Genomic DNA, 21,412 nt, shown 5'->3' with positions numbered 1-21,412 from the left:
CAACCTCATGACCTCATCTAAACCTATAACGGTTCAATCTCCAATTACCATCCCACTGGGGATTAAGGGTTTCAACATACAGATTTTGGAGGGACACAAACATTCAGTTCATAATATATAGTCTATGCTTAAACATTCGAAAGTATATGGCATATTACGTTCTCTAAATTCACTCTGCCAAAATATATAAGGAGCTAGTTAAAACCATGTTATAGGATTGCTGCAAGTGTAAAAATAGGTATTTTTTGTAAAATACTGAGCTCAGGCCGGGCATGGTGGCTCACGCCTGTAATCCCAGCACTTTGGAAGGCCAAGGCGGGCGAATCACGAGGTCAGGAGATCGAGATCATCCTGGCAAACATGGTGAAACCCTGTCTCTACTAAAAATACAAAAAAATTAGCCAGGCGTGGTGGCGGGCACCTGTAGTCCCAGCTTCTCGGGAGGCTGAGGCAGGAGAATGGCGTGAACCCGGGAGGTGGCGGAGCTTGCAGTGAGCGGAAATCGCACCACTGCACTCCAGCCTAGGCAACAGAGCGAGACTCCATCTCAAAAAAAAAAAAAATACTGAGCTCAGGTTTTGGCACACAGTAAGAACTCAGTAAAGGGGCTTTCAAAGGGAGAGAGAGAGAGAGAGAGAGAAAGAACACTGTCAACTGGCTAGAAGACAGCTGCTTACTGGAATACATTGTACCACAAAGCTATATTTTATTTCCCATCTTCAGACTTCAAGAGAATTTCAAACCAGAAGTGTTTCTGACTCCTCTGTTCCCTGCGGCCACCATCCCATTTCCTCGGAAGCAGATGACACTACAGTGGACTTGACCCCCTGTACTTTTGCCCTCCTGAGCCTACCCCAAACTGCTGGGCAGGAACAGGCTTCTAGCTCCTCAAAGGGAAGCTTTCCTAGTCCTAGAAACGAAAAAGACAATTCTCTTCTTTAATTTATCATGGGGAAGAGAGAAAGTAGCACATATTTTAAGACAGATTAGCTTACTGTAACAGAAAGCACATACACTTTGAAACCACAAAGAATTGAGTTCAAGTATTTTCTCATCCCTTAGAAGCTATACACATTAGTCAAGTCACATGACCTGAATTAAACTACCATAGTTTTTTATCTATAAAAGCTACAGCATTTATGATTAATAAGATTATAATTAATATATAGTACCTAGTATATTCTTACCAAATGATAAGACTTTTAACATAACCATATAAATGTTTACTCTAACGTACTATATTTGGCATTTGTTTATAAATTATCTTCACTTAGATCTTCCATTTCCAGTAACACAGAAGAAAAATAACCTGAAAATCTGCCTACTGCATAATACCTAGAAAAGCTGGATGAAGTATAACAAACATCCTATGAGGCAGACTTGAGATTTTAAGAAAGAAAAAGGAATCCCTACTACTCAAAAAATAAAGAGGAAACTAAAAATCAGGAAGTCTATGTAGTGAGCTGTTATCAGGCTGCTTTGGGGAGATTTTTTAGTCTAGGCACTCAAAGGGCTTGCTTTTTATAGCCACCAGGGGTAGGAGATAGGCTGTGGGCCCTGGAGCATCCAAGAGCTGCAACTCAAATTCCCCTGCACAAAGCTGAGAGCTTGGAGGAGTCATACTGTCAGTTAAAAAAAGAAAAAAAAAACCCAAAAGTACAGAGATACAACAGTCAATGTTGGGTTAAAAAATAAAAAGTCTCCCTACAAATTTGAAACCTTGGCCTGTATGAAGTCTGAATTTATACTACTTATGTGCAGTTTATACTATCTGTGTGGTCCTAGAATCTACAGCAGGGAATTAACTTAAAACAGTTCCAGGCTCATAATATTCCTTGGTGATTAGTAGAAACAAAAAAATATCCTCCTTCCCTCTACAGGAGTACAAATAACCTTGTTTGATTCTCACAACTGTCCTATGAAATGGATAATATTTTGTCCCATTCCCAGAATTATCTAGTATGAAATAGATAATATTATCCCAGTTTATCAAAGAAATTAAGTCTGGGGAGGTTAGGGCAAGTTGTCCAAAGTCACCCAGCTATTCTTCTGACAGAGCGGGGATTTGAACCTGGTTGTTGTCCAGTCAGTCAAAACACATTACAAAGTCTTACTATGTGCCAGGCAGAGATAAAGTCTGTTCCCTTTCCAATTTTGGAAATTTGGAAAATTTGACAAAATCAATTCCCCTTCCAGATTTGCATTGCTTAATCTTGATGTAAATCAATAGATAAATGCAACTGTTTTCTTCCTTCTCTAGTTTAGCAACTTAGTAAGAATGAAGGCAGCCAGGATCAGAGCAAATAGGAAACCAAAGCTCCACAGGGTTCCCCTGGGCTCTGTCTGCCAAAGCAGTTCAGTTCCCTCTGACAAAGGAACTTAAGTTGCTGGAACACTCTGAACTGGAAAGTGGAAAAGCAACAAGCTCCATGAGCTAGTAGGGTGTAGAGTACTGCCCCATGAGTCCTGGTTACTGGAAATTAATTTTGTTAGAATAAATATACAAATAGAAATTCAAACAGAAAATATTTACTGTTAAGGGTAAGTAATAAGGACAATGAAACTATTGTGATAAACACAAACATGTGAAACAGAAACTTAGGGATAACAGTTACAGTTATATCAGGCTCAAACTCCAATATATTTCTGAATGTTAATTTGATTGCATAGCACTGAGAAAACCCTGATTTAAAAACATAAGCAGATGTAAATGGTAGCATTTGAAAAAAATTAACAGGCATTCTTAGAAGCTTAACACACTGATCATCTAACACATATTCATGTTTTATAAAAATAGTTCTCAATATTTTAAAATAATCAAATCAAATGTTTATGGACTCTCTAAAACACTCTCCTGGTATTTTTGTAGAACAAAGTTTGGAAACAACCACACAACAGGTTCTCTGAGATCTTTCCACTGGACCTCAGACATATCTTCTGCATGTTTCCAAACTTTACCAAGACTTTTGGAGGTGTATGTTAGGAGGATGAGCAAGTTATTTGGTAATATCCTTAACTACTATTTCTCCAAATGAGAGCCATTCTCACACTACTCACCCGTGTAGGCCATGTTCTTAGGGTTGCCATAAGGAGCCCCAGGCTGCACGGGGCTGTAAACAGGGTTCATTGTGGAAGACTGAGGATCCTACAGAGAAAACAAAGAAAACAGCACTGATTATTGATTGTTCATTCTTCCTGACATCAGCTTCTCCTCTATAATCTTCAGTTTTCCCTGAAAGGAAAGCATCAGGGTATAGTGGAAAGAAGACTAAACAAAAAAGCTAATTTGCTTGTGCTTGGCCCTATGCTAAATACTTTCCCCATTTTACAGATGAAAATAGTAAGGAGCAAGGAAGTAATATAACTTGCCTAATGTCAACCCAGGCATTTTGGCTCTCAGTTCAGTGTTAGTCCCACTATCCCACAGACAGCTCTGGCACTAGAGTACTATGTGGCACTGGCCATGTCACTTCCCCTGTCTGGACTTCAATGTCCTGATACAAAATGAATTAGTTTAAGATTTCTGAAGTCCTTTCTAATTCCAGTGTTGTTAGTCTAAGAGTTGGAAAAGGATATGCTTTCCATGGTTCACTAGTGGAGCCTGGTGCCTGCTGATGAGCAAACAGACTGCTGGAAGGAAAAGCAGCGTCTCATCTGCCCCTTACACCTGCAGAGGACAAGATACCAGTTACCAGCAGCTTTAAAAACAAAAAAGGGAATTTGTTGCCACTGATAATTTTAATGCAGACAAGGAAATACAGCTAGGATTTCTCTCCAAATTTATTCAAGGGAAAGAAATAAACTTAGAAATTTGTGTGCAGTAAGTATCACCTGCACAAGTGCTCTGTTAATTATCTTAATGAAGTACATTCTCCATTCTGATTAATGGAAAATCTGTCATTAAGCTCTATTAGCCAGCCAATTTGTCCCACCTTGTTTAGGGAGCCTTTCCTTACTATATAGCCTGACACATTTGTAAATGTGTCTCCAAATATATTATTTACTCATCATAAAAATCAAACAGTTCCTTCCTAACTAGGTTCACAAGATAGATGGGCAATTTTTTAGGTCATTAACTTCTCTTGTATCACTTCAAAATCGGAAACAAGTCAAACGTTGAAGGCAGGCAGTGAACAGCTGGTGTGATGACACTGCTCTGCGATTAGTCTGTCTAGGGTTCCAAAATGAGATGTGGAGAAAAGGGGGGCTAACAAGGAGAAGAAGCTGGGACCAACAGATAAGCAAAAGGGAAAATGCCACTGGCCAATTTCAGAGAACAGAATGTCCTAAAATGTACCTGATGTGTAGCCCTAGCAAACTACCCCAGGGCAACGAGCTAGATAAAATTACCATCAGCCAACAAACTGAAACTAGAACAACTTGAGGATGAAAGTTAAAGGAGTTATATACATTTCAGTTAAACTTAAAGGAAAAAAATATTCTCACAGCCAGAGTTATCTAAAAATATACCCAAGAAACATACACTCTCTCTAAATAAAAGCACTCTCCTCACAGAATACTAAGACATTAAAAATGAAAAGAGATCATAGATGTTAAAATAAGTTGCAAACTGTCAAGTGACATGCAAATGTAAACAATGATGATGTGACAATGTTGCCCATGTGACAACAGCAACACAGAGACTACTTGTACTCTTTCGGCTTTGGGTCTCTCTTCTACCCAACCAGTTCTTTGCCTGGTACATCAAGGTGAGGAAGACTGATAAAGTGCTGCAGTGGTGTGAATGTTTCCCCCCAGAAAGCACGTGCTGGAAGCTTAATAACCATTTTAACAGTAATTAAGAGGTGGGACTGTTAAAAGATGATTAGGTCATGAGGGATCTGCCCTGATGAATGGGTTAATGCCATTATTGCAGGAGTGGGTTTATCACGGTGGGCATGGGTTCCTTATAAAAGGATGCGTTTGGCCCCCTCTTGCTCTCTGTCACCCTCTTTTTGCCCTTCTTTCTTCTACCATGGGATGACACAGCAAGAAGGCCCTTGACAGATACTTGTACCCTGGTATTGGACTTCCCAGCCTCCAAAACTATGAGCCAATACATTTCCATTCGTTATAAATTACCCAGTCTGTGGTATTCTGCTATAGCAGCACGAAAAGGACTAAGACAAGTGCTAAGCAGTACAACTTGCCTGTAAACATCTGAGCACTCTCCTACTGAGAAGAAACTCTGTGTTGCTGATTGGACAAAGTACAAAATTGCTTTTCATAATCAAAGAAATTCATCAGCTTTGAAACTGGTCTCCTGCTGCTCCAAAATGAGGGCCACTGCCACAGGAGGAGATCATGCCTGGGGTAGCACTCCATAACAGCATCAATTCCAGTCTCAACTAATGACTGACAGAAATGAGATCTGCCAGGGTTTCAAAATTTAGAATATGACAACCACTTCTAGGGAGCTGCTCAAGGGCAGACAGGATTCCTAGCTTCTAAAGGAAGGTTGATCTTTTATAACAAAATCTGTACTGTTAATAGTTTCAGGGACAGGCTAAAAATGAGTAGGAAGATCATAAACTCTACAATCAGGCAGATTTAGGTTCAAATCCTGGAACTGCCACATACCACGATGCAATCACAGGGTAGTCCCTTAACTTCTGAGTCTCTGTTTCCTCTAACCGCAAAATGGGGGAAAAAATGAAAAACATACTTTGTAAAAAAATTTTTTTACATGATAGGTTTATTAAAGTATAATTTACGTATAGTAAAATTTTACCTCTTTTAGGTATATAGTTCTATTAGCCCCTGAAAAATGTATTCAGTTGTACAAACATCACCACAATCAAGATATAAAACATTTTCATTACCCCAAAAAGTTATCTTATACATTTGTAGTTAATACCACCCCGCCTTCTTCAAAAGCCTTACGAATAAAATCCAAACTCTTTCACAGAGTATACAAGATCCTTTATGCTCTATCTGGGATGTTGCTCAGAAATCTGTGTATTTATGTTCCCAAGGAGATTCTGATGCCCAGTTTGAGGACCATGCCTTAGACTTTCTTTCCCAAATGCCACTTCTCTCATATAGGCTGTCTAGGGGAATTGAGATACAGCAGAGAACAAGAACAACAAAAATTTCTGCTTACATGCTAGTTGGGAGGAGGAAGAGAGATTTTTTTTCAAGTGAAAGATTTTTTTTCAGATGGCAATAAAAACTGTAAAGCAGGGGTTCCCAACCCTGGGGCCATGGACCAGCATCAGTCCATGGCCTGTTAGGAACCAGGCAGTACAGCAGGAGGTGAGCAGCAGGCAAGCAAGCATTACCACCTGAGCTCACCTCCTGTCGGATCAGCGGTGGCATTAAATTTTCATAGGAGCGTGAATCCTACTGTGAACTGCATATATGAGGGAATCTAGATTGTGTGCTCCTTGTGAAAATCTAACGCCCCGCCTCTCCGCCCCAACCCTACACATACCCCTGGTCCATGGAACAACTGTCCCGTGCCAAAAAGGTTGGGGACCGCTCCTGTAAAGAAATCCACTCAAGCTGTTTAGGGAGTGCTAAGGGCAGGTTGTTGCAATTTTAAATAAGATAATTAGAGAAAGTGTCATTGAGTGACATCTGAGCAAAGACCTGAATAAGTTGAAGGAGCAAGCCATGGAGATCTCTGGGAAGAAACTGTCTAAGTAGAGGAAACAGCAAATGCAAATGCCCCCAAAGTAGAAGCATTTTTGAGAAATAGCTTAGAGGCCAGTTCAACTGAAGTGGAGTAAATGAAGGGGAAGAATACGAAGTAAGATCAGATAGGTAATGAAGGCCAAATCATGCAGGGCCTTGTAGGTCACTATACAAACTTTGTTTTTTTCTAAATAAGATGGGAAGCCACAGGACTGTTTTACAAAGCAGAGTGAAATTATTCGTCTTCATTTTAAGAAGAAGTAGATTGTTGTACTGAGATCAGACAGCAGGAAAGCAAGAAGAGAAGCAGGGCAGTCAGGAGGTTTTAGAAACAGTTTAGATGAAAGATGATGGTGGCAGTAGCAGTGGTGGTGGTGGTAGAAACTAGTCGTGATTTTTATATATTTTGAAGATCAAGATGATAGGAATTGCTAACGGATTTAATATAAGGTATGAGAGGAAGAAAGACATCAAGAATGATGCCAAGGCTTGAGAAACTGGAATAATAAAAATGCCATTTACTGGTGAGAACTATGAGAGGAGTAGGTTTTGGGTGAAGAACAGAAATCTGGATTTGGACTTAGATTGGAGATGCCTAAGAATTTTGCTTAGAACAATGTTTGATACACAATAAACACCCTATAGAAGGTTAACCATTAGCACTACCATAAACATTACCTCTTTAGGGGTTCTGTGGAGGTTAAAAAAAGGAAAAAAGAAAATAAATAAATACTACCCCTACTACCAGCAGCTACCATTTACTGAACACCTACCATGTGACAGGTACTGTGCTAAGGACTTATTAAGTCCCTATAAGTCTTATAATACTTGCAAAATAAGTGTTATTTTTATTATATTACAGATAAATAAACTGAAGTAAAAAAAAAAAAAAAAAAAAAAATGAAATGACTAGCCCAAGATCTCATAACTAAGAAGTGAGGAAAAGCCCATTTCAAAGCCAAATCTGTTTGATTTCAATGTCCAAGCTACTTTCACTATACTAGATGAGGCTCCCAGGCTCTCCAGTCACCTACCCCAGTACTAGGTTCGCCTCTGGAACAGTAGGCCTCAAACCCTTGTTCAACTCAAGAGCCTAAGTGCTCTGCTTGGACCCTAACAGATCCCAACATGGAGGCAGTTCATATCTACCACAGTACCTAGCACCTGCTGGGTCACTGCTGGGCACCATGGGCAGTTATAACTGTACGATATGGCCTTATGTGATTACCTCTCTGGTTGCAACTTCTACTACTATCTTTTTGTTTTCTTCACTTCAATCACAATGACTTCCCTGTTGTTCCCTAAGACACCATGCATGCTTGTGCCTCTTGGTCTTTGCACTTGCTTTTTCCCCACACCTATGATGCCCTTTTCCCCAGGTATCCAAATGGCACAGTTCCTTACTTCATTCAGGTCTCTGCTCCAATGTCACCTTATCAGAAATGCCTTTTTTAACCAACTTATCTCAAATAGGTCCTCCACGTGCTGTTATTCTCTGTTCTCTCATACTTTCTAACCTCACCCCCTTTTTTGGGGGGGGGGGAACAGAGTCTTTCTCTGTTGCCCAGGCTGGAGTACAGTGACGCAATCTCGGCTCACTGCAACCTCTGCCTCCCAGGTTCAAGCAATTCTCCTGTGTCAGTCTCCCAAACAGCTGGGATTACTGGTACCTGCCACCAAGCCCAACTAATTTTTGTATTTTTAGTAGAGACGGGGTTTCACCATGTTGGCCAGGCTGGTCTCAAACTCCTGACCTCAAGTGATCCACCCACCTCGGCCTCCCAAAGTGCTGGGATTACAAACATGGGCCACTGCGCCTGGCTTACTTTTCTTATTTATACCTATTTTCGTCTGTTTTGTGCTGCTATAACAGCATACCTGAGACTAGGTAATTAACAATGAACAGAAATTTATTTCTCACAGTTCTGGAGCATGGGAAGTCCAAGATCAAGGGGGACAGCATCTGGCAAGGGACTTCTTGCTACATCATCTCATGGCAGAAAATGGAAGGGCAAGAGAGAGAATCTATTCCTGAAAGTTTTTTTAAAAAATGATTTTTTAAAAAGAGATGGGGGTCTTACTATGTTGTTCAGGCTGGACTGCAATGTCTATTCACAGGCACAGTTACGGCACACTACAGCTTCAAACTGCTGGGCTCAAGTGATCCTCCTGCCCTAGTCTCCCAAGTAGCTCCCTGAAAGCTGGCTCCTCAAAAGCCTGTTTAAAAAGACATTAAGCCCACATCTGAGGACGGGGCCCCCAGAACCAAAGTACCACTTAAAGGCCCCACCTCCCAATACTGTTACATGGGCAATTAAATTTCAGTGTAAGTTTTAGACAATCAAACCACTACAATACCTATTACTGTCTGACCTATTTTCTTGTTTATTCTTTCCCCCATTAGAGTAAGATACATGAGAATGAGATTCGGTTTATCTTGTATCTCCAGTGCACAGAATATTACTGGCACAAAACAGGCACTAAATGCATACTAGTTGAATGAACAATGCGCTTTCATGCTTCTCCAAAATAAAACTGTGAAAAAAACTTCAAGATGTTTGGCATTTCTTGGCATATCCCAGTCAACTTCTTGGCTCCCTATCTCTCCAGCAGCTGCTTCCAATGCCCAGAGAAGCCTCTACTAGGAGCTCATCTTGGGCAAAAAAAGCAATGGTAAGGCCCAGCAGTTGCATGGTATGTGAGAGAGAAAAGAGAGGTGCTAAAGATTCCTCCTGGTGAAGCTGATTTTTCACTTCTAGACTCCTACCCACTGTTCTGCAAATGGCTTCCTGCTACCCTCAAAAACATCTGAACTATTTCTTTCAAAATAACAAAATTATGACCATTAAATGACAAGCAAAAAAGTCCAGAGATTAAAGTAATATTTGCACAACATGTTGTATTGTTTAAAATTAGTGTTTTAGTTTGCAAACTACTACTACATTTTGCAAACTAAAATGATAAAATTCTTTGAAATTCTACCATTTGAAAAATGGTAAAATGGTAAATTTTTCAAGTAATTTTACCACTTACGCAGTGCTTTAGAGTTTACAATGAGATTTTAATCATTATCTCACTTGGTCCCTTGAAGTAAGCAATGCAAAGATTATTAATTTCATTTGAGAGACCAAGAAACTAAAGCTTAAAGGTTTAATGCATTCTGGGATAGATACTGTTGGGAAAGGAAAAAGATTGTGTTTGCCTAAAAGAGGCTATGGTCTAGCTAGGAAAGTTTAAAAGTTAAATAAAAATTAAAATGCCAAAAGTAATAGAAGGAGGTGGAACTTCTGGAACAAAGTGCTTAGCAAACCCTTTCCCCCAAAAGCAAAAATAAAATGAGACGAAATGGTAAAAAACAACCATTTTGGGCCAAAGTATGAAACGTCTATTCAAGAAAAACTTCTGAACCACATTAAGAACAGTGAAAGTCCGTGGCATTTTACCCTGGGGCTGCCCCTATCCCAATCCCCAGCTCCATAGGGGGCCTGCTACTAAGGCAGGCTAGACCAGGCTACAAGGACTACTGCTACCAGAGTGGGCTGATTTAATTTGAAACTGAGCACAGAAAATCCTATGCCCAGAGTCATTGTCAAAAACAACAGTGAGGCAATTTGGGGAACAACAGCAAATAATCCAGGAAGGCCACTACTGCAGCTACTCTGAGGTCATAATACTAATTGGTGCAGGCAACAGACCTGCAGATAAGCCAGAATTTTTAAAGGGAGTTCTGGGGAACACAACAACCATAGTGGGTCTTGATAAACTCTCACAGGATCCCTAGCGGTCTGTAGAGAGGGCCTTCTCTATCTACTGATTCTGGGTGAATTTAAGGCCTTGAACATAAAACTAAAAGTTAGAGCATAATTGTAAATAGCCTGAATTTTAAATGTATTCCCTAAACCACATACAGATCCACTGGTAAAGGGTGGAAACCTTCCTGTCCTACGTTTAAGCAGAACTCCTGATCAAACATTGGATGGCCACTAATCTGTGCCAACCCAGGGGTGACCTTTAGGAAGCCAAGTTTAAAAATTAAAACAGTAGGCCGGGCGCGGTGGCTCAAGCCTGTAATCCCAGCACTTTGGGAGGCCGAGACGGGTGGATCACGAGGTCAGGAGATCGAGACCATCCTGGCGAACACGGTGAAACCCCGTCTCTACTAAAAAATACAAAAAACTAGCCGGGCGAGGTGGCGGGCGCCTGTGGTCCCAGCTACTCGGGAGGCTGAGGCAGGAGAATGGCGTAAGCCCGGGAGGCGGAGCTTGCAGTGAGCCGAGATCGCGCCACTGCACTCCAGCCTGGGCGACAAAGCGAGACTCCGTCTCAAAAAAAAAAAAAAAAAAAATTAAAACAGTAATTAAAAAAATATGGCCAGAGACATCAGAAATCACACTGCAAAGGAGACAGACTGTACAGAAGAGTCTGAGCAAGTCACTAAACAAAAAATCCCAGCAACAACCTCCTGGTGGTGGGGCGGGCGTGGGGTGGGTGGGTGGGTGGAATCTGAATCAAGAGTTGCTACAATGTATTATCTAAAATATGTAGTTTTCAACAATATGGACAAAATCATGAAACATGCAAAGAAACAATAAAGTATGCCCCATCTGTAGGGGAAAAAAATAGGTAACAATAAATTTTGTTCTTGCAGGGGTCTAGATATTGGAATCAGCAGATAAATATTTCAAAGCACCTATTAAAAATGTTAAAAAAAAATAAAGAAAACCACACTTAAAGAATTAAAAGAAAGTATAACTTATCAAATAGAGAATGTCAATAAAAAATATAAAAATAGAAAGAGCCAAATGGAAATTGTATTCTGAAATGAATCATTCAAGAGGGGCTCAGAAGCAAACATGAGCTGGCAGAAGAATCATTGAACTTGAAGACATAGCGATAGAAATTATACAATCTGAAAAACAAAAAGAAAACAATGAAGAAAAATAAACTGTGAGAAACTAGCAAGCAAAACAAAATAGAAGCATGAGAGTCCCAGAAAGAGGAGAGAAAGAAAATTAGGTGGCAAAAATGGGAACACTATGCCATTAAAAAAAACAAAAACAAAAACAAAATCATGTTCTCTGCAGTAACATGGATGCAGCTGGAGGTCATTATCCTAAGCAAATTAACCCAGGAACACAAAACCAAATACCACATATTCTCACGTATAAGTGGGAGCTAAACATTTGAGTACACATAGACGTGATGATGAGAACAATAGACATTAGGACTTACTTGAGCAGGGAAGGTTGAAGGAGGGTGAAAGTCAAAAAAAAAAAAAAACTGTCAGGTACTATGCTCGCTACCTGGGTGATGAAATCATTTGTACACCAAATCCCAGTGACACACAATTTATCCACGTAACAAATCTGCACGTTACCCCTGAACCTAAAATAAAAGTCAAGGGGGAAGAAAAAGAAATTATACAGCAAATTGAAAAAAAAAAGAAGAAGACATAATGTCCAAAAACTTCCCAAATTTGATTAAGACAACAACAACAACACATATTAAACTACACATCCAAGAAATATCATCAACTTCAAGTTGGATAAACACAAAAAGATCCATAACCGGACACAATATGGTAAAACTCCTAAAAGTCAAAGAGAAAATTTCAAAAGTGGCAAGAGAAAACAACTCATAAGATAAAAGGGAATAACAATAAGATTAACAGCTGACTGGAGGCCAGAAGACAGGAGGTTGGTATATTCAATGTGCTGAAAAAATAAACAAAAAAAACCTGTCAACCAAGAATTCGAAATCCAGCAAAACTATCCTTTGAAACTGAAGTCAAAATAAACACATTCCCAGATAAATAATTGAGACAATTCATTGCCAGCAACCTGCCTTTCAAAAAATACTAAAGAAATACTAAGTATTTATGACTGAAAGGAGTGATACTAGACAGTAATTCAAGTCCACACACAAAAATAAAGAGTACCAGGAAAGCTGATATGTAGAGAGAGATATATATATATTTAAAAAAGTATAAATATTTTTCGTGTTAACTGGCTTAAAAGACAATTGCATAAAACAATTAACTATAAAACTGAATTGCTGGCCTTATGATATATAAAGATATCATTTACAAAAAAACAAGAGTCCAAAGCAAGGAAGTATGGGAATGCTGCTATACTGGAGCAACATTTCTACATTTTACTGAATTACATTAATTTGTATCTGAACTAGACTGTAACAAATGCAATAAGTTATAATAAATTAAGATGCATATTTAATCCCCAAAGCAACCAGTGAGAAAATAAATTAAAAATTTTTAAATATCAACAATATCAATAAAAAGGAACAAACTACTGATACATGTCACAACATGGATTAACCTTGAAAATATTATGCTAAGTGGAAGAAGCCAGGGCAAAAGAACACATATTGCATGATTCCATTTGTATGAAATGTTCAGAAAAGAAAAATCTGTACAGGCAAACAGTAGATTTTTGATCATCTGGGACTCAGAGTAGGAATGGCGATTGACTGCAGATAGAAGTAAGATATTTCTTTGGTGTGAAAAAAAGGTCTAAAATGATTTTTGGTAGTTATAAAATTCTGTAAATTTACTAAAAAGCACTGTACACTTAAAAAAACACTGTACACTTAAAATGAGTACATTTATCATATATAAATTATAACCTCAATAAAGCTACTAAAAATACAAGTTGGTGATTCAATAAATAGTTACAAATTTTTAATAAGCTAAAAGAGATTAAGTCATTTACTTCAGCACCCTCACTTTATATATAAACTGATAACTTGCTGTGCCAGGCCATGCATAAAGTATTACAGATTCAGGGGTAAGAAGGCACAATTTCTGTCCCTGGGGTATTTATATGGGGGAAACAGCCTTGGAATTAATAGCAATATAGTACTGTTGTTATACTGAAAGCTAGAATTTAAAGAAAAAAACAACTATAGTGGGGTGATAGGGGAGCAGGTGGGCAGTGCTGTGACTGCCACTAGATGGCAACATGCTCAGTTAAAGGATTCTATTTCCCAGCTTCCCCAGGAATAGTTAGGTGTGGCTGATTAGTCTTGCTCATGATACTCTGTAGAACTTCTGAGAAGGCTGCTTAAAGGGAACTGTGTTACCTGGGGAAGGTGTCTTTCCTCTCCCCTTACTGTTTCCTGCTATCTAGAATTAGGACATGATGATTATAGCTCAGCAGCCTTCTTTTCCATGAAGTGACCTTGAGAATGGAGGTCTTAAACTGAGAAAGTTAGAAACAACCTCGATTTCATGGAACAATCATTTCAGCTCTGCTATATATACCTCTGTTCTTCTTTTACATGAGAAAATAAAACTATATTTTAAAACCACTATTATTTTTTATTACTGTTATATGTAGCTGAACTTAATCCTATTTAATTGGGAGGATAATACAGGTTTCAAAAAAATGTGTCATTTGATCTGTGTTTTAAAGGATGACAGGAATTCTAGAGAGAGAGGAGGAAAGGCCATTTGTGAAATTACACCGTGAGAGGGCAAGAAAACATTCAGAAAATATCAAGTAATTTTGGAAGGTTGGAGCATACAATCTGCGGGAAAACACAGCAGGGATTTTATTCCTGTCCCCATTTCTCAACTGAGTCCACTTAGCTCTTAGAAAAGATCTCAGAAAGGCAGACTGTGCATGGCTACAGGTAATTTTATGATCCCAGAGCTCTCTAGAAGTCTGTGTTATAAATACTCCTTGCAACTGTAATTTGCTTGCCCAATTCTTTTCTTCTTGCTACATTTTAAGCACCCTGAGATCAACAAACTATCTCTTTTATTTACTACTGAATTCCTGGAAAAGGGCCTGATATTAAAGCAAGGTGCTCAATAAACATTTGTTGACTAGATGAATGAATGAATGAATGGATGAATAAAAAGAAACAGTTTACTGGAATTCGACAGCTTAATTTTACTTTAGAAATAATTTCTTCTTACCAAACAACTTTAAGAAAACTCCATTTCAGTGTTTTTTTTTTCTTAATTCTATCAGTATGATACATAAGAAAGCCATTTTTATAGTAGCTGTCTGAGTCTTTATATTGCCTGCCAAATATAATCAGACAACATATTAGATTTCTACATTTTATGATACTGTACATAATATTTCATCTCAGAAAATGTTTCAATTTAAAAATGAAATGGAGGAGAACCCTGATTTCTAGGAATCTGCCACAGAATCTCAATATCTGAAAGGCTTCCACAGTTACCAGAAAGATCTTTCATGCAAAAGCTCAACACCCAGCTTTGTGCATGCCTGTAAATGAGATGCTTGTCTGCAAAATGTCACATTTCAACCACCAGAGCATTCAGCCCATTAAAATAGCTTTAAGAAAATGGCTTTTCAGCTAATCAAAACCACAACAAAATTACTCTAAAGCAAATGCTTACAAATAATAGAAAATTTCTCTCTCTCTCTCTCTTTTTTTTAAGAACAAACAAATTTCAGAGAACACCTCCCTAAATAAAGAACCTAACTAATTCACTACACCACACAAGTACTCGGACCTTACTACATGCCAATTCTCTGACCTTAAAAGAACTCATCTTTTAGTGGGGAAATAGTTGTATTTAAGATTGACTGTAATACAAGGTGCTGCATTAGAACAAAGTGCTTGAAACAGAAAGAGGATGTCATTTTTCTTGGTATAAGGGTTGAGAAAAGCTTTCACGGTATAGCACTTTTATAGCTTATAAAGAGGCTGCAAGAGTTAACAATGCCCATGACCATTTTACAAAAAAACAAACAAACAAACAAACAAAAACAAACAGAAGTTAAGTGATTTGTTCAAGGTCCCATAGACAGTGGGATGCCAGAAACTCAAACCTAGCCACAGTTAACAGCTGTGAGGCCTCAGATAACTTAATCTCAGTTTCCTCTTCTGTGTAGTGGGAAATACTAGTGGTATCAATATTCCAAGATTGCTGGAAAAATTAAATGAAATAATATATGTTCTTCCCGAGCACATGCAAACACAATAAATTGTAGTTTTTATCATTATTTTGCCTAGAGAAACATCCTCATCACATGCAACTGTCAACAACCAAGACCTACAGTGTCCATAGGGACCCAAGACACTGGACCGTCCCTTTCCCAGGTCTAGGACTTTAGAAGGGTCATTACAGAGCCTCAAACGAGTAAGGACAGTGTTCATTTCACCTTGAGGCTATCTGCTACAGGAAGACAATTACCTCCTTCTCTATAAAACTGAAATACTGGCTGGGCGCAGTGGCTCACGCCTGTAATCCCAGCACTTTGGGAGGCTGAGGCAGGCGGATCACGAGGTCAGGAGATTGAGACCATCCTGGCTAACACGGTGAAACTCCGTCTCTACTAAAAACTTCAAAAAAAAAAAAATTAGCTGGGCACGGTGTGGGGGGCCTGTAGTCCCAGCTACTCGGGAGGCTGAGGCAGGAGAATGGCGTGAACCCGGGCGGCGGAGCTTGCAGTGAGCTGAGATCGCGCCACTGCACTCCAGCCTGGGCGACAGAGCGAGACTCCGTCTCAAAAGAAAAAAAAAACAGAAATACTACCACTTAATATAAAGAATTGCTATGAAGATGCTATGGAGGATAAAAGTAATGCTATGGAGAATAACAAAGTAATATAATCATATCTGTGTTCTAGAATAATATTTCATGGGAAGATGAAGGATGGGTTAGCAAAGGAGAAACAGAAAGTCTTAAAGCAGCTACCCAGGTTAAGGAAATTAAGGTCTGAACTAGAAAGGAGAGCTAAAACGGAAAAGAAGGAAAGAACATAGGAAAATATTTTCCAGTCAGAACCGACAGAATTTGAAAATTCTCTGTACACAGGGCTTGATGAGAGGAAAGTCAGAGGTTTCTGAGGTAAGCATTCAAGGATGGTGTTCATTTTGAAGAAGTAGAGACAAGGATGTCCAACAGAAAACTGGGAATTTGGAAATACTGATTTGGGAGATGATGGCTGCTGTGAACTAATTACCCACCAACCATTATTTTTATTAGCTTAGAGGTTCGCAGAAGAGTCCAGCAAGAGTATAAAGGTAGTAAGGAATGAACATTGTATGGAAGAAGTATAATAGCACAAGAGAATATTCTGTCAGATGTAATAATTCAGAGCCAAACAGGGCTCTCAGAAAGAATGTCTTTTGAACCTTCTCAGTCATTAAAGAAGCAAGCCTGCTTGGTTCCCAATGTGCTTTCTTGCTGCTTCCTTCCTCCCTCCTTATCTTCAGTCAATAAACCTTTACTGGGTCTTTATCTTATGCCAGGACCAGCATCAGCACTGAGGATACAGAGTAAGTTATATACCATAACTGTTATGGTATATGCCCTTAAGGACCTCGGTGCTACCAGAAAAGAAAAACATGTAAAGAGTCAAATAAAAACACCAACATGCTACAGTAGAAATGAGTAGAGTGGTCTAAAGAACCTAACTCCAAGCATCCCTTCTCCATGATGTCTTCCTTGAATAAGATTATCAGCTAATAGAGCTTTAAAGATGTTAACATCTTTTAATTTTCACAGCAACTTTATGTATGATCCCCATTTTACGGATGTATAAGCTGAATAACCCAGCCTATGATGAACACTCTCCTCTGAGCTTTCACAGTCCTTACAAATTTTATATCACATAGTACTCTGTATCATCAGGTTTTCTTAAATAACCATAATTTATTCATATCCTTTTCTTCCCCAGGGTACAGCACAGGACCAACTACACACTACAGGTATTCAGTATTTGATGATTGTATTAGTCAGGGTTCTCTAGAGGGGCAGAACTTATAGGATAGATAAATATATAAAGGGGAATTTATTAAGTAGTATTAACCCACAGGATCCTAAGATTCCACAAGAGGCCGTCTGCAAGCTGGGAAACAAGGAAGCCAGTCCAAGGAGTCCGATGTTCAAGGACAGGAAGCATCCACCACAGGAAAAAGATGTAGGCTGGGATAAGTCAGTCTGGCCTTTTCACATTTTTCTGCCTGCTTTGTATTCGCTGGTAGCTTATTAGATGGTGCCCACCCAGATCATGGGTGGGTCTGCCTTCCCCAGCCCACTGACTAAAATGTTAATCTCCTTTGGCAACATCCTCACAGACACACCCAAGATCAATACTTTGCATCCTTCAATCCAATCAAGTTGACAATATTAACCACCACTTTTATTTTAACAACCATCATGTTGTTAAATATACATAACACATCTAAAGGACTGTTTTAAAGTCATTCCATTAACCAAGTTTTTACATGAGATCCTAAAAAGTAGTAATTTCTTACTAATTCATTCGGCAAATCCTTAAGTACTAGATCTGAGCTAATCACTGGTACTAGATCTAGGAGAAACAAATAAATCATACACAGACCCTGCCATCAGGTTTACTATGGCACCCACTAACGTCATCTGTTGTTTAAAATGAGTTCTACTTCCTTCAGACATTAGAACCAGAGATACACATATGTCTTTTGAATATTCAAACACTTACTAGGAATAAATTATCAGCTGAAAGAATAAATGAACGAATCATAGACAATCTGAACCTTGGACCAGGCCTTGCTTGGTCTGGTCACTGGAAAGCTGAGCATTCTTAGCAATGAGCAAAAACTTCTAGTACTAAATTTACCCTGGCTTCATTTACTATATTATCCTATTTCCCCTTCACTGTTAATCTGTTTGTTTTTCATCCTATTTTATTACGTGCATTTTAAAATTCATTCCCTTTAGGAAAAAACCATAGGTGTACAGAATGTAATCAATCAACCTGAAGATGGTATAATAAGTCTCCTACTTTGTCCAGATGCCCTGCTGAAGGTTTGGAGTCAAATCAGGCCCAATGTGCAAGCCAGCAGCAAAGTCAGTAGCTACTACTACCTAAGTTTAATAAAAAGGGTCTCTGCTGGAGGAACTGTGTTGCTTCAGAGCAGCCAGGGAATTCTATTCTTCAAAGCCCACCCTCTTCAAGTTTTCAGCCCCCACATTTATAAATAGGGAAGTTTTGGAACTAGACCATGGAGGACTACGTGTGTATCTCTATCCCTGACCTACCAATACCTTAGAATCAGCTTCTTATTTATTCTTATCTACCTACTATACAAATGTAAAGTTTGGGGGAAAAGGGCTCATTACTGGTAATGCAATATGGGTATGGTTGACTCAGTTTAGACAAGCAGTCCTGTAAGCACTGAATACTGAAAACACTGGGGTTTTTTGCTTGTTTTGTTGTTAACATATACATAACACAAAATTGACTACTTTAATCATTTTAAAGTGTACAGTTTTGAGGCATTAAACACATTCACACTGCCCCGCAACCATCACCCCCATCCATCTCCAGAACTTTTCATCTTTATGAACTAAACTGGACTCTTCATACCCATTAAACACTAACTCCCCATTCTCCTCTTCCTACCCAGTCCCTGACACCACCATTCTACATTCTGTCTCTAAATTTAACTATTCTAAGAACCTAATTTAAGATGAATCATACAATATTTGTCCTTTTCTGACTGGCTTACTTCATTTAGCATGACATCTTCAAGGTTCATCCATGTTAAAGCATGAAAATGCTGGTTTTTAATAACATTCCAGACTTCTCATTTCAGACAAAGATAATCACAAACTGTAAGTCTGACCATCATTTATTAGCTTTTAGAGATAACATTAAAAGCTCACTGTAGAATTTTTCCCCTCCTGTGCCACTGAGATTTCCAGATTGATTTCTAATCTGGAACAAGTATTTCTAAACAGATCATTTAGATGGAGCATCCTGCTACTTGGAAAATAAGTTCTAACGTGTTCATAAGGAAGCAAAATGGCCCTCAATAAAAAGGACAATGTGGTATCAATGTTTGAATAAAGATTAATGCCTAGCATAAGCTACTCATCTGTTTTGATATCCCTAGACATATTTTCTTGCAGGCGAACAAGTGTGCATCTGTCTGGTTTTCAGAATATATGTACAAATATTTCTTATTATAAGTAGTATGTTTTCAGTATTAATAAATTTATATCATCCACACTGATGAGCCATGGATTATTTTTTTAACCAGCAAGACCCATGTGAATAAAATATGAATGATCTTACTAAAAACAAACAGAAAAGACCTCTTCCTTCTCAGTTGGGGATATCATTTTTTTTTGCTTTTTTCCTTTTTTCCAACTCTTATCTTCCAGACTTTAATCCTATATGGCTCTGTACATTCCATGTTCCAACTCTCATCACTCTCCCCTCTTCATCTCCTGATCTTTTTCCACTATATTCTCTGGAACTCAAGGTTAGCAAAATCCTCTACAACTTCAACCTCTCCTAAGAATGTCCTCTGCTCTAAGTGAAATCTGGTTGTCTCACATAATAATGCTTTCCTGTGCAGCACTTACAAGTAAGGGCTGATTTTCTCTCACTTCTCACCTTCCCCTGGGCCTTGAACCTCACTGTTGCTTCCAGAGCCTTCTCCATAAAAACATTCAGTTCTGAATCTCATATCATCAGATTCAACATCACCCCTCTTTGTAGCCATTTACTACTTCCAAGTAACTTTCCTCTTATGCCTTAAAGATTGTGGCTCCTACTTCACTGTCATTCTCTCCAATATATTTTTATCATTCCTGGTAATTTCAATAACTACATAAATAATGATTATAATGCACTGCCCTCTCAGTTATTCGACCTCTCCTCCACTGACCTTGACCTCAGCCTCTCATTTCCATGGTTATAATCCTTGAACATGTTATTACTAATAACTGAAAGCTTTTTTCTCTAATCTTAATTTCAAATATCTCATTTGCCAAACACCATCTCTTATCTTTCTAGTTTGCTCACTATAGTACCCCAATTCTAATAATCCCTCAACCTATGAGGACATTCAATCTACTAATTCTACCTATATTTCATTGTCCATCACCCTCCTCATACCCTCACCTCTCTCCTAACCCTGGCTATCCTAAATTCCTTGGTCAATTTTGTAATACTCATTCCCTTGCCCCTCTATCACTTGTATTGACATTAGTTTGGTTAAACCACAACCCTGGTTAAATTCAGTCACCATCTACTCTCTGCCAACACTGGTACAGGTCTTGGGAGCAGGAAAACACACAATTATGCTTACTAAAGTTAAAATGTAACTTTAAACTCATGATCACTATTTTCTTTTTTTTTTTTTTTTTTTGAGACGGAGTCTCGCTGTGTCACCCAGGCTGGAGTGCAGTGGCGCGATCTCGGCTCACTGCAAGCTCCGCCTCCCGGGTTTACGCCATTCTCCCGCCTCAGCCTCCGAGTAGCTGGGACTACAGGCGCCCGCCACCACGCCCGGCTAGTTTTTTGTATTTTAGTAGAGACGGGGTTTCACCATGTTAGCCAGGATGGTCTCGATCTCCTGACCTCGTGATCCACCCGCCTCGGCCTCCCAAAGTGCTGGGATTACAGGGTTGAGCCACCGCGCCCGGCCATGATCACTATTTTCATGTGGGTCCCTTTTTTTTTTTTGAGATGAAGTCTCACTCTGCTGCCCAGGCTGGAGTGTAGTGGCACGATCTCAGCTCACCGCAACCTCTGCCTCCCGGGTTCAAGCAATTCTGCCTCAGCCTCCCAAGTAGCTGGGATTACCAGTGCCTGGGACTACCGGTGCCTGCCACCGTACCTGGCTAATGTTTGTATTTTTAGTAGAGACAGGGTTTCACCATGTTGGCCAGGCTGGTCTTGAACTCCTGACCTCAGGCAATCTGCCCACCTCAGCCTCCCAAAGTGCTGGGATTACAGGTGCGAGCCACCGTGCCCAGTCTCATGTTGGTTCTAAA

The 21,412-nt window shown here is 39.2% G+C and overlaps 1 protein-coding gene across 5 annotated transcripts in view; it reads right to left on the bottom strand.

Moving 5' to 3' along the window:
- FAM168A (family with sequence similarity 168 member A) overlaps positions 1 to 21,412 on the bottom strand; it is a 198,847-nt gene that overhangs the window by 65,897 nt on the left and 111,538 nt on the right. For all 5 annotated transcript variants that reach the window (XM_017948749.3, XM_031653158.1, XM_017948748.3 and 2 more), the window contains one exon: positions 3,058 to 3,145. In XM_017948749.3, coding sequence (XP_017804238.1) covers positions 3,058 to 3,127 — 70 coding nt within the window. In that variant the 5' untranslated portion in view covers positions 3,128 to 3,145. The remainder of the gene's footprint in view (positions 1 to 3,057; positions 3,146 to 21,412) is intronic.

The sequence above is a fragment of the Papio anubis genome, chromosome 12, assembly GCF_008728515.1.
Source record: "Papio anubis isolate 15944 chromosome 12, Panubis1.0, whole genome shotgun sequence".
In the NCBI taxonomy this organism is placed as follows: domain Eukaryota; kingdom Metazoa; phylum Chordata; class Mammalia; order Primates; family Cercopithecidae; genus Papio; species Papio anubis.
The sequence above is the reverse complement of the archived record's forward strand: the minus strand, read 5'-3'. Positions and strand labels throughout refer to the sequence as shown.